Source organism: Melitaea cinxia, chromosome 19 (genome assembly GCF_905220565.1).
Source record: "Melitaea cinxia chromosome 19, ilMelCinx1.1, whole genome shotgun sequence".
Lineage (NCBI taxonomy): Eukaryota > Metazoa > Arthropoda > Insecta > Lepidoptera > Nymphalidae > Melitaea > Melitaea cinxia.
In genome coordinates this window covers 9,772,154-9,786,098 of record NC_059412.1, presented here as the reverse complement: position 1 = coordinate 9,786,098, position 13,945 = coordinate 9,772,154, and the positions used below count along the sequence as shown (strand labels likewise).

The 13,945-nt window shown below is 35.3% G+C and overlaps 1 protein-coding gene across 1 annotated transcript in view; it reads right to left on the bottom strand.

Moving 5' to 3' along the window:
* Positions 1–13,581, bottom strand: part of LOC123662958 (stromal interaction molecule homolog) — an 82,072-nt gene extending 68,491 nt beyond the window's left edge. Inside the window, exon 1 of the mRNA XM_045597723.1 lies at positions 13,185–13,581. Coding sequence (XP_045453679.1) covers positions 13,185–13,356 — 172 coding nt within the window. The 5' untranslated portion in view covers positions 13,357–13,581. The remainder of the gene's footprint in view (positions 1–13,184) is intronic.
* Positions 13,582–13,945: the final 364 nt, after the last annotated feature.

Here is a 13,945-nt window from a genome sequence, read left to right as displayed (position 1 = left end):
CCATTACATATGGATGGTCTTTACGATTACTACAAACGTCATAAATCATTGAGGGACCTCCAAAGAGGTTTGTAGTGAAAAAACTTTCGTTTGTAGTTAGATAGAACTTGCAGAAAATTGAAGTGAGACCCGCGGGAGTACGAAAATTTCGACTTCGACTGATTCGATGCGAGCCAGTTACCGATTGAGGATCTTCACAATTACTACAAACGTCATAAATCATTGAGGGACCTCCAAAGAGGTTTTCAATTAAAAGACTTTCGTTTGTAGTTGAATAGAACCTACAGAAAATTGAAGTGAGACCCGTGGGAGTACGAAAATTTCGACTTCGACTGATTCGGTGCAAGCCAGATACCGGTGGATGAAGTACGAAAACTTCGACTTCGACTGATTCGATGCGAGCCAGTTACCGATGGATGATCTTCACAATTACTAAAAACGTCACAAATCATTGAGGGACCTCCAAAGAGGTTTGTAGTGAAAAGACTTTTGTTTATAGTTGAATAAAACTTACTGAAAATTGAAGAGACAGCCGAGGAAGTACGAAAATATCGATTTCTACATGTTCCGTGTGAGCCACTACATATGGATGGTCTTTACGGTTACTACAAACGTCTTAAATGAATAAGGAACCTTCAAAGAGGTATGTAGTGAAAAATTTTTCGTTTGTAGTTGAATAAAACTTACAGAAAATTGAAGTGAGATCCGCGGGAGTACGAAAACTTCGACTTCGACTGATTCGGTGCGTGCCAGTTACCGATGGAGGATCTTCACAATTACTACAAACGTCATAAATCACTGAGGGACCTCCGAAGAGGTTTTTATTTAAAAGACTTTCGTTTGTAGTTAGATAGAACTTACAGAAAATTGAAGTGAGACCCGCGGGAGTACGAAAATTTCGACTTCGACTGATTCGATGCGAGCCAGTTACCGATTGAGGATCTTCACAATTACTACAAACGTCATAAATCATTGAGGGACCTCCAAAGAGGTTTTCAATTAAAAGACTTTCGTTTGTAGTTAGATAGAACTTACAGAAAATTGAAGTGAGACCCGCGGGAGTACGAAAATTTCGACTTCGACTGATTCGATGCGAGCCAGTTACCGATGGATGATCTTCACAATTACTACAAAGGTTTGTAGTGAAGAAATTTTCGTTTGTACTACAATAAAAGTTATAGAAAATCAACGTGAGAGTTGCGAAAGTACGAAAAAATAGATTTCAACATAAATTTCGTAGAGAGCATCCGCCCTTCCGAGAAGAACCTCGTATTCATGCTCCTTTAACGGTTCTTTTGAGAGCGGACTATTCACTTCTTTATACTACTTCTATTATATTCACTTTTTGATATATTTGCGTAAATTAGGTAACAAGCAATTTGTTTCACCGATAGGCTAATGTAGCGTCAACAGTGTTGTCAATAGTGACTTCAACATTACTCTCATTTCCGGTAGATTCCAGGCATACGCATAACGTGATTTTTTTTTAAATATTGTTCCTGTTTTGCGACAAATAAATAAAGATAATCTTTCGACATCTTAGCGTTTATTGCAATAGTTGCAATGTCCCAGACACCGCTACTCTACAGTACTAGTCTGTCTTTGTCATCGATAAACCGCAAATGTTTTAAAGACTCAAGAATAATATGTGGCGTATTTGCCGCATTGCAAGACGTATTTATTTTGATTAATATGAAAAATGAATAATTTTAAAATTTGTAGTCACAATTATATATACCAAAAAAACAAAGTTGTAAAGTGACCATTATCATTACAACCGTATTATTTAGGTTGTCGTGTCCGTACGACAAATTTTCATAATAAAAATATTCAATATGTACTTAAAATAAACTAAACTTAATATAATGTATAAGAAAACATTACTAACGGGAGTGTGTATGAGTGTGTGTGTGGGTGTGTTTTCTTGTGTGTGTAAATATAAGTCTTTCTTTTTGTTTACGAGTACGCAATTACTAAGAACTTACAATGAAAAGACTTCGAATTATATATTGGAAATAATAACGAGAGTCTTATTGTTAGTAACAGTACAGTTTACTTAGGATTCGGATTTTCTGTAATTTTTTATTCTACTGCAAACAAAAATATCTCATCTACAAACATCTCGAGAGATCCCTCAATCGTTTTAGACGTTTATAGTAATTGTGAAGACCATTCATCGGTAACTGGCCCGCGCCGAATCTCTGTTTTTCTTACTTTCACTGAATCTGATACTTTTATATATTACGAGTATGTCACATTAATTCTATCACAAACTAAAAAATAATGACTACAAATCGCTACGGAAATTATCATTCAATTTACCTGTAAATGTAAATATTTAGGCTTTCAAATTGATTTTATAGAGGTAATCTATAGAGGTCTCTCAATCATTTTAGACGTTTGTAGTAATCGTAAATACCATCCATCGGTAATTGGCTCGCATCGAATCAGTCGAAGTCGAAGTTTTCGTACTTCCGCGGATCTCACTTCAATTTTCTGTAAGTTCTATTCAACTACAAACGAAAGTCTTTTAATTAAAAACCTCTTTGGAGGTCCCTCAATGATTTATGACGTTTGTAGTAATTGTGAAGATCATCCATCGGTAACTGGCTCGCATCGAATCAGTCGAAGTCGAAGTTTTCGTACTCCCGCGGATCTCACTTCAATTTTCTGTAAGTTCTATTCAACTATAAACGAAAGTCTTTTAATTAAAAACCTCTTTGGAGGTCCCTCAATGATTTATGACGTTTGTAGTAATTGTGAAGATCATCCATCGGTAACTGGCTCGCACCGAATCAGTCGAAGTCGTAGTTTTCTTACTCCTGCGGATCTCACTTCAATTTTCTGTAAGTTCTATTCAACAACAAACGAAAGTCTTTTAACTAAAAACCTCTTTGGAGGTCCCTCAATGATTTATGACGTTTGTAGTAATTGTGAAGATCATCCATCGGTAACTGGCTCGGATCGAATCAGTCGAAGTCGAAATTTTCGTACTTCCGCGGTTTTAACTTCAATTTTCAGTAAGTTTTATTCAACTACAAACAAAAGTGTTTTCACTACAAACCTCTTTGGAGGTCCCTCAATGATTTGTGACGTTTTTAGTAATTGTGAAGATCATCCATCGGTAACTGGCTCGCACCGAATCAGTCGAAGTCGAAATTTTCGTACTCCCGCGGGTCTCACTTCAATTTTCTGTAAGTTCTATCTAACTACAAACGAAAGTTTTTTCACTACAAACCTCTTTGGAGATCCCTCAATGATTTATGACGTTTGTAGTAATCGTAAAGACCATCCATATGTAATGGCTCACACGGAACATGTAGAAATCGATATTTTCGTACTTCCTCGGCTGTCTCTTCAATTTTCAGTAAGTTTTATTCAACTACAAACAAAAGTCTTTTCACTACAAACCTCTTTGGAGGTCCCTCAAGGATTTATGACGTTTGTAGTAATTGTGAAGATCATCCATCGGTAACTGGCTCGCACCGAATCAGTCGAAGTCGAAGTTTTCGTACTCCCGCGGATCTCACTTCAATTTTCTGTAAGTTCTATTCAACTACAAACAAAAGTCTTTTCACTACAAACCTCTTTGGAGGTCCCTCAAGGATTTATGACGTTTGTAGTAATTGTGAAGATCATCCACCGGTATCTGGCTCGCACCGAATCAGTCGAAGTCGAAATTTTCGTACTCCCGCGGGTCTCACTTCAATTTTCTGTAGGTTCTATTCAACTACAAACGAAAGTCTTTTAATTGAAAACCTCTTTGGAGGTCCCTCAATGATTTATGATGTTTGTAGTAATTGTGAAGATCCTCCATCGGTAACTGGCTCGCACCGAATCAGTCGAAGTCGAAGTTTTCGTACTCCCCGGATCTCACTTCAATTTTCTGTAAGTTCTATCTAACTACAAACGAAAGTTCTTTCACTACAAACCTCTTTGGAGATCCCTCAATGATTTATGACGTTTGTAGTAATCGTAAAGACCATCCATATGTAATGGCTCACACGGAACATGTAGAAATCGATATTTTCGTACTTCCTCGGCTGTCTCTTCAATTTTCAGTAAGTTTTATTCAACTACAAACAAAAGTCTTTTCACTACAAACCTCTTTGGAGGTCCCTCAAGGATTTATGACGTTTGTAGTAATTGTGAAGATCATCCATCGGTAACTGGCTCGCACCGAATCAGTCGAAGTCGAAGTTTTCGTACTCCCGCGGATCTCACTTCAATTTTCTGTAAGTTCTATTCAACTACAAACGAAAGTTTTTTCACTACAAACCTCTTTGGAGATCCCTCAAAGATTTATGACGTTTGTAGTAATCGTAAAGACCATCCATATGTAATGGCTCACACGGAACATGTAGAAATCGATATTTTCGTACTTCCTCGGCTGTCTCTTCAATTTTCAGTAAGTTTTATTCAACTACAAACAAAAGTCTTTTCACTACAAACCTCTTTGGAGGTCCCTCAAGGATTTATGACGTTTGTAGTAATTGTGAAGATCATCCACCGGTATCTGGCTCGCACCGAATCAGTCGAAGTCGAAATTTTCGTACTCCCGCGGGTCTCACTTCAATTTTCTGTAAGTTCTATTCAACTACAAACGAAAGTTTTTTCACTACAAACCTCTTTGGAGGTCCCTCAATGATTTATGACGTTTGTAGTAATTGTGAAGATCCTCAATCGGTAACTGGCTCGCATCGAATCAGTCGAAGTCGAAATTTTCGTACTCCCGCGGGTCTCACTTCAATTTTCTGTAAGTTCTATCTTACTACAAACGAAAGTTTTTTCACTACAAACCTTTTTGGAGGTCCCTCAATGATTTATGACGTTTGTAGTAATCGTAAAGACCAACCATATGTAATGGCTCACACGGAACATGTAGAAATCGATATTTTCGTACTTCCGCGGCTGTCTCTTCAATTTTCAGTAAGTTTTATTCAACTACAAACAAAAGTCTTTTCACTACAAACCTCTTTGGAGGTCCCTCAAGGATTTATGACGTTTGTAGTAATTGTGAAGATCATCCATCGGTAACTGGCTCGCACCGAATCAGTCGAAGTCGAAGTTTTCGTACTCCCGCGGATCTCACTTCAATTTTCTGTAAGTTCTATTCAACTACAAACAAAAGTCTTTTTATTAAAAACCTCTTTGGAGGTCCCTCAATGATTTATGACGTTTGTAGTAATTGTGAAGATTATCCATCGGTAACTGGCTCGCACTGAATCAGTCGAAGTCGAAGTTTTCGTACTCCCGCGGTTTTAACTTCAAATTTCTGTAAGTTCTATTCAACTACAAACGAAAGTCTTTTAATTAAAAACCTCCTTGGAGGTCCCTCAATGATTTATGATGTTTGTAGTAATTGTGAAGATCCTCCATCGGTAACTGGCTCGCACCGAATCAGTCGAAGTCGAAGTTTTCGTACTCCCCGGATCTCTCTTCAATTTTCTGTAAGTTTTATTCAACTACAAACGAAAAATTTTTCACTACATACTTCTTTGGAGGTTCCTTAATCATTTATGACGTTTGTAGTAATCGTAAAGACCAACCATATGTAATGGCTCACCCGGAACATGTAGAAATCGATATTTTCGTACTTCCGCGGCTGTCTCTTCAATTTTCAGTAAGTTTTATTCAACTACAAACAAAAGTCTTTTCACTAAAACCTCTTTGGAGGTCCCTCAATGATTTATGACGTTTGTAGTAATTGTGAAGATCATCCATCGGTAACTGGCTCGCATCGAATCAGGCGAAGTCGAAGTTTTCGTACTTCCGCGGCTCTCACTTCAATTTTCTGTAATTTTTACTCAACTACAAACGAAAATCTTTTCACTCAAACCTCTATAGAGGTCCCTCAATCATTTTAGACGTATGCAGTAATTGTGAAGACCATCCATCGGTAACTGGCTCGCACTGAATCACTGGTTTTCTTACTTTCACTGCATCTGATACTGTTATATATTACGAGTATGTCATATTAATTCTATCACAAACTAAAAAAATGATGACTATAAATCGCTACGGAAATTATCGTTCAATTAACCTGTAATTGTAATTATTGAGGCTTTCAAATTGATTTTATAGAGATAAAATTCATGACGATAATTGCTCGCAATTTATTATTTTTTATATTTTTAATTATTTTTTTTTTCTAGCTTACTAAAAACAAAACAAAATGCACTACAATCATCTATTAACGCTCCTCTATAAGAATCGAAGAAAAAAAAAATTATTTTAAATGTGGGGGGATGCAATATTTTTTGGTGCCAAAAAAAATTTTTTTGTACAACTACAAAAAAAGTTGTTGTCACTACTATCAACTACTAACCAATATCTATTAAATTAATCCAAAAAAAAAACATTTTTTCCAAAGTCGGGTGCCAAGTTCACACAGCCTCATACATGCCACTATTACACCTTGGCATATCCATAACACTTACACAGAGTATTTACGTATGATATCTACGGCATACAGCTTGGCATCCGGTGGCTATTTGCGCGTTATCAAACTGTATTAGTAATGTACATATTACTGTGTAAACCTAGATAAGTAGTGATTCAGCCTAGATAAGTTTGTGCTAGGACAAACGTTAAAAAGTAAGAAGTGGACGAATTTCTGTCCCCGAATCTTTCTACCGTGCCTCGAAGAGTACGTTAAGCTGTCGGTCCCGTTTGTTATCATACACACCAGATAGCAATCGTAGGGAATATATCCGACAACTCGCAGTGGAGCAGCGTGGTGATTTATGCTTCGACCTTTCTCCTACACGAAGAAAAAGCCTATTTCCCAGCAGCGAGGTGTTACACAGGCGAAATAAAAAATAATAATAATAGTTACCTACTGAAAAAGTTTGTATCAAATCAATCTACTTTAGCCTAACAATGGGATCGGCAATAGCTTATGTAATATATAAGAGTTATAATTGTAATCCATATCAATATTTAAAATGTAAATGAACTTCATTAACCTTGTGCTGATACGATTTCATTGTTAAGACGGCGAACTAATTTTAAAGGAATATTATATGGTATTGAGGGTTTAAATTTTTACCAATAACATTTACTTTTAAGGGTGTATGAAATTTTTAATTTAAAATTTGTACAGCATTATATTTGTCGAATATTTTTATACATCATATTTGCATTAAACATGTTTTAAATGTACTCGTACGAATGCGAAATAAGTTGTAGGTATTTGACATAGGTGTGATAATTCACATTATTGGTATTGTAACCGTTATATATAGTTCGATTCTTAGTATTTCGCCTACTCTTATATCAAAGTAGGTATTATTATACTGTACAAGTATAATAGAAGTTAGTAATTGCAATTTCAACGTTATTAGACCATATGTGCGATGTATTGAAACATGTGGGTACATAGAATGGGTTTTGTGTATACATTTTGTAGGAATTTATAAACAACATCAAATATACCGAAAACAAAATACTTTTTAACTAAAATCTGTTACTATTTAGATTATCAAAATCTTTATTGACGTTATAAATCGAGAAATTCGTGATGGTTTGTATGCGAAAGATAGTTTCCAAAATTTAAGGTATATATTGTTGTAAAATTATTCTACTTAAAATTAATATTATACATATACATTCCAGATATGGCTAGAGAATAAAATATAATACACATTGATTCACGACTACAGGAATAGAGCAGTAGGTAACCATAAATGTCACTCTATCAAGTATCAAAACTACACGCAGACGAAATAAAGCGACGTACAGCAATTATGCATATATATTGCTCGCAATTGAATTGATTGAATTTCTGTAGAGATGTTGATATCGAGTACACGGTCTGACACGCGCCATCGAATTGCTTTAAAATACTACTGTATAATATGCATTTTAGTATTTTGATCTTACAATAACGCAACGCGAGATGCTTATGGTCGTTCACTTGACTGCAATACAAAATAGAATATTTTCTTCTGAAACGCTTCAGCCTGTAATATCCCACTACTGGGAATAGGCCTCTTTACCCATGTAGGAGAAGGATCAGAGCTTAATTCAAGAGGCTGCTCCAATGCGGGTTAGCGGATATATTCCTTACTATGAGTAACGATAGCTTTCAGGTGTACATGATAACAACCGGGACCGACGGCTTAACGTGCTCTTCGAGACACGGTGGGGAGACCCACAAGGACTGCACAAACACGCAGACCACGGCAAACACCTGTATGGCCAATACAAATGTTTGTCATGTGCAGGGATCGAAGCCAGCACAGCAGGTACAATCCATGGCTGTAACCGTTGCGCTAACGCGGCGTCTTTTTTTTATTTTCTTCTGAAAGATTTGTATTAATTATAAGTACATAGAAAATAAGGCTTGCTTAGTCGAAGTTATTTTGTAAATGTAATCAATCCAAATTTTAAAATAAACATCCGAAAAGAAAATTACGTTTCAAACTTTAATAACTTCTTTTAAACACTACTCACTTAATATTAATTCACTGTTATAGGAATTTATTTGTTAAATTTCAAGAATGTGTATGATAGGCGATATCCATATTGGTTTCAAAAAATAACTTGTGTACGATATGTGGTTAGAGTTATGTCACGTACTTAACTTAATTTTTTAATAATTTATCTTTTAGCCTACGAGGTTTTTGTAGACGTCTTTTATGCTAAAGGGGGTATATAAGAGGTATGTATAAGTTTATAATAAATCGATGGTGGTTAAATCGAGGATGGTTAGTAGGTAGGGTTAATATAACCATAGTTGTAAAAGACACTAAAAGAAAATGTTTGTAAGTTTTTTAGAGACCTAGGGACTGTTATTGGTGAACTCTTTCTTCTAAAAAATCTAGTGCATACAACTGTTAATACTGATCGCAGTTTAATATGACGCACTTCCCTACCTCCTGATTGCTGAGGTATCCTCTAGTTAAAAGGACTGTAAAAGATTTGTTTGAATTAAATAACCGAATCGCCATATTAAAACATCAAAGTATGTTGAAGACGCGTACAATGTAGTGCGTGTCACCCGCGAAGTAATTTAATAGCATTTCGACCAATGAGTAATGACAAGAATGATACGACCTTACAAAATTATTTAATATACATGGTCAAATGTTTAACAGGAAAGTAAAAACACTAAAAATGCCAAAAGTTATCCAAAATATTGAGGATGCTGATGCATGCAATCATGGACACATACGTTCTTTATCTTCGATTTCGAAAGTTTTAACCAAAACAAGTTTTTGCCGACATCTGACGTACTCAGGACCAAGTCATGAAAATGATTTAAAAGACAGTTCCATAACCAGGCTAATAATAATAGGTAGATAATATTTTACCAAAGATCTGTAGCACTGCAATGCAAGATGTCTTCAGGAGGCTAGTACCACTAAAGTTTGTTGAGTCGGTAAGTAAGTTAAATTTGAGTCGGTACCACCTTAAGACAGGCCAACACAGCACAACACGAACAGGGCTGGGCGAAATTCAGGAAGCTATGTCACAAACAGTCTTAACTCTAGATGCAAGATAGATAATGGAGCCGACTTTTACTAGAATGGCATTGCAAAATTTGTGTAGGTGGTGCAGAAACACTACAAACAGATGATTTGAGGTAGTATGGTCACTATATATATATATATATATATATATATATATATATATATATACTGGTTGCTCAAAATTAGGTTGATTGGTACTCTATGGTGTACTGTAGAGTAAGGCTTTGAAGTTTCATCACCATAGGCTGAAATAATAACTGGGTGGTAATTATATTACAAATATTTGATTGTTTAGTGAGAACATTTTTATTTCAAGAACACTTGTATGCAGTTTAATATAAATTTGAATGTTCCTTTAATAATTATATTTCATTAGCTTAAATTTCTAGAATGCCAATTAGACATCTTTCTTTTACGATAACCTCAATAATGAGGTTATCATAAAAGAATGATGTCTAATTGGCATGAGATAGGGTGATAAAAAGAATAAGTTTGCTTATTATCAGTTTATGACTAATAAATTTTTTGTTTGTCTTTGTGTGCTATGTGGATATGGCAGTAAAGAATATAGCCACCCTCTCTCTTCCTGTAGGTATCGTAAGAGACGGCTAAGGGATAAAAGAGTTTCACTAACACCTTGGAATTTAAAAAGTCGGCCGATGGCGGGATAATCATCTAACTGCTAGCTTTGAAATACACAGGCCGATGACGAGCAGCAGCGTCTTCGGTGCGACAAAGCCAGCCCTGCGGTTACCAGCTTGCCTGCCCAGCGTGGTGACAATGGGCAACACACATGAGTTCATGCCATTTTTTTCTTGTTCGTGGAGTGAATTCGCAAAAATTACTTTGTATATGTTATGAGAATTGAATTTAATGTTTTTATAGTTATTAATACTACATTGTTTTGTTTTAAGTAGGTATTATTGTTTAATTCAGTTAATTCTTTTTTAATTGTAGTGGAACATTTTTTTTTCCTTTTGCTTTTTGTCTCCTTTACTATGTCTAATGAATTGGGTTATGCCTGTGATATTAAATGTAAGAAAATAAATGAATAAATAAAATAAATAAATATTTGGCGCGAACTTGTGGAGGCCTATGTCCAGCAGTGGACTGCGATAGGCTGATGCGAGTGAGTGAGTTAGTTTGTCTTAAAATATAACACAATATTTTACCAACAGAAAATCATATAATATATATTATAAGATAAACAAAGAGGTTCGAGGAAAATTTAAATGGAATAATCACTTCATATAAACATAAAATTGACAATGAACTAGATTTGTTTCATGATTAATATTAAAATTTAATTAAGACTGTCATTGTATATTTAAGAAGAAACAACAGCAAATTATGATTCTGATTTTATCAGTCACTTAATGTCTTTGTTGTATGGTACAATAATTTATTTGTATTGCTTTATTTTGTTAAATTTAAACATATAAAATAATTTTTGAGACAATATACATCCAATTTGACAAGGTCTCATTATTTTTGTTTCTCGAAGGTTTTAATTACAAGGTCTTCCTCAAAATAAGGTAAAGTCGAAGGCAATGTGTTTTCTGATAAAAAAATTCCCCTTTTGTCAATGAACAATTCATGCTCATCATACATATCATAAGATAATTATTTATTACTTTCTTGCACTTTTAAGTTCATGACTTTAAAAAAAACATACAGGTTGCAAAGGGATGCTGATAGTGAATAATTATAAAAAAATATATACATAAATACCTGTATATGTAGGTTTTAGTAGCATAAAGACAAATAGTGCAAATACATGTTTATTGTGTGGTTAGTTTATTGATCATTTTTTTTTAAATACTTAATGAATTTTAATAACTATTATTTAATTTCTATTATGAATTTAAAATATTGACAATACAACTTTGGGTAAAGCTTTAGATTAGGTAAAACCGAATTTCGGGACCGTGGGGAGATGGGGGGGGAGAGGGTGGGGAACGCTACCCCTGGTACCACTGTCACACCTCGGAACCCCATGGTTATGGAGATATCCATGGTTAAAGTTTTGAGGTTAGAAGAAGAATTTCGAAAGTTAGAGGAACGCTTGGCTCCGGCGCTACGGGAAGTGCAGCCCTTCCGCCCTTGCGTGCGAAAGCACGCTCACTCATGCTCCGTTCCGCAGCGGAGGCTGGTCGCCGAAGGCGACCAGCCTCAGCCGCTCCTCTACGCATTCGTTCGCGCGCTTTCGCACGGCGGGCGAGGGCTGCCCTCCCTTCGCGCCTCCGCGGCACAAAAAAAACACTCTAGGGGTAGGACAGACCAAGACCACGTGGACAGTGGGGTGCTCCGATTCGGTTTTGGGTATTTTTCGAATTTCTAAACCTATATTCTAGCACGCAATGTTACTAATTTTATTAGAATATTATGTCTGACGCGTTATTTTGTTTAAAAGTGTCGATTTGTCACACAATGCAAACAGTACGAGCTCAAAGGTATTATAATAGCTTTAAATTCTTCTTCTAACCTCAAAACTTTAACCATGGATATCTCCATAACCATGGGGTTTTGAGGTATGACAGTGTTACCTTGTATAGATTCCCCTACACCCTCCACCCTCCACACCCAAAAACCCCATAATTCGGTTTTTTTTGTACGGAGCATGAGTGAGCGTGCTTTCGCACGCAAGGGCTGCACTTCCCGTAGCGCCGGAGCCAAGCGTTCCTCTAACTTTCGAAATTCTTCTTCTAACCTCAAAACTTTAACCATGGATATCTCCATAACCATGGGGTTCCGAGGTGTGACAGTGGTACCAGGGGTAGCGTTTTCCACCCTCTCCCCCCCCATCCCCCCACGGTCCCGAAATTCGGTTTTACCTAATCTAGATCTTAGCCCAACTTTGAAATATGTATAATGATTAAAATAAATTAACATTGATATGAACATACTTTTGCATATTATAAACAATTCAATCATTTATATTAATTAGTACCAATGACTAATACATTTGTTATGTTTTAGTATGGCTGTATTTATTTTGTTTTTATTTTATATATAGAGAAAATTTTATCAAATTTACTATTTTCCCAAACAAATGTAGGCACATAGTTAGAATATGATATAATTCAAAGTTTTTTTTTTTAAAGTATATAAATGATTTTAAAACTATCTATTATCACAACAAACAAAATAACTGCTAAAAATTAAATATATCAATGATATAACAAAAAATTAAATCACCAAATACTGATAATACATTGTTGAAACAATGTCATTTTATATTTAATAGAAACAGGATATGATTTATCAGTTTCCCACGCTCAAAGACAAACATGCACATCTGTTCTTGTATTTGGACTACACTCATTAACTTTACTCTATTATGTTCTACATATGATCCTGGTTAATATGTTTGACATGGTATGAAAGTAGTCAAAATATCAATAAAATATTTCAACACATCATTTAATATGATTTATTAATTTGTATCTATTAATAAATGTTGCTACTATTTTTATGAACAGGTGTTGAAAAGAATATTTATTATTTTTACTTATGGAACTGGGCCAGAAGGTTCTCGTATTTCCAGTTAAGGTAAGCACTACTGTTTTAAGGTCACTTCTATAACCTTTTGTTGATATCGATAATGGTCGATACAAAACTCCACTTAATGTTCTTGGCTTCGGTGCTAGTGATTTGAATTAGGGACGACAACAGGTGACATGAGCCAACTGTCTGACAAATACTTACTGATTTCATTCGACGCTGCACTCGCCGAATCGCTCATGAACGAACCGCTCCGCACAACGGGCCCCCACTGCGGCCTTCGCCCGCCTTCCCTAGATTCTGTCCTGTCCCCATCATCCGCTTTGCACAGATGAAGAGAAAATACGCACCAGTATAGCACAAAACCGATACGCATCGTGATATTTAAATGACACTGAAACTAATGCATAAACTGTCCGCAATAATACAATAACACAGTTGCTACACCACACTCTATACACATCCTAAAGCATCGATGAATGAAAAAAAGGATTTTTCTACTTCCTAAGGCCACATCACACAGTCACAAAACATAAAACTAGAAGACTGAGTTATCACAGAAAAACTTAGTGAGGTTGAAAAAAATTGACGTTGCCCTTTTTTTCATAGAGTAACATTTATAATTTTACTTCGAATTTTGTATAAGCTGTGGTAAGGGATCGGATACATTTAGTAGCAAAAAAAGTTGAAATTTATTGAAAATGTCATATATTTTTTTTAATTTTATTCGGTATTTCAGTGCTATGTTTTTTGTAAGTAGCTTAAATGAAAGTAAAACATCTTTAGGAGTACTAGAAGTCAAACTTTTAAGCACTGTGAAAGACATTTTCATTACAAGTAAATATTTTATTAAACTCGGTTCAGTTTTATGTAAGACTTTCTATTTAAAATTATATAATACTAAAAGAGTAATTTATTTGAAGAATAATTGAGAAGTTAAATAAATGTGAATAACATTAAAATTA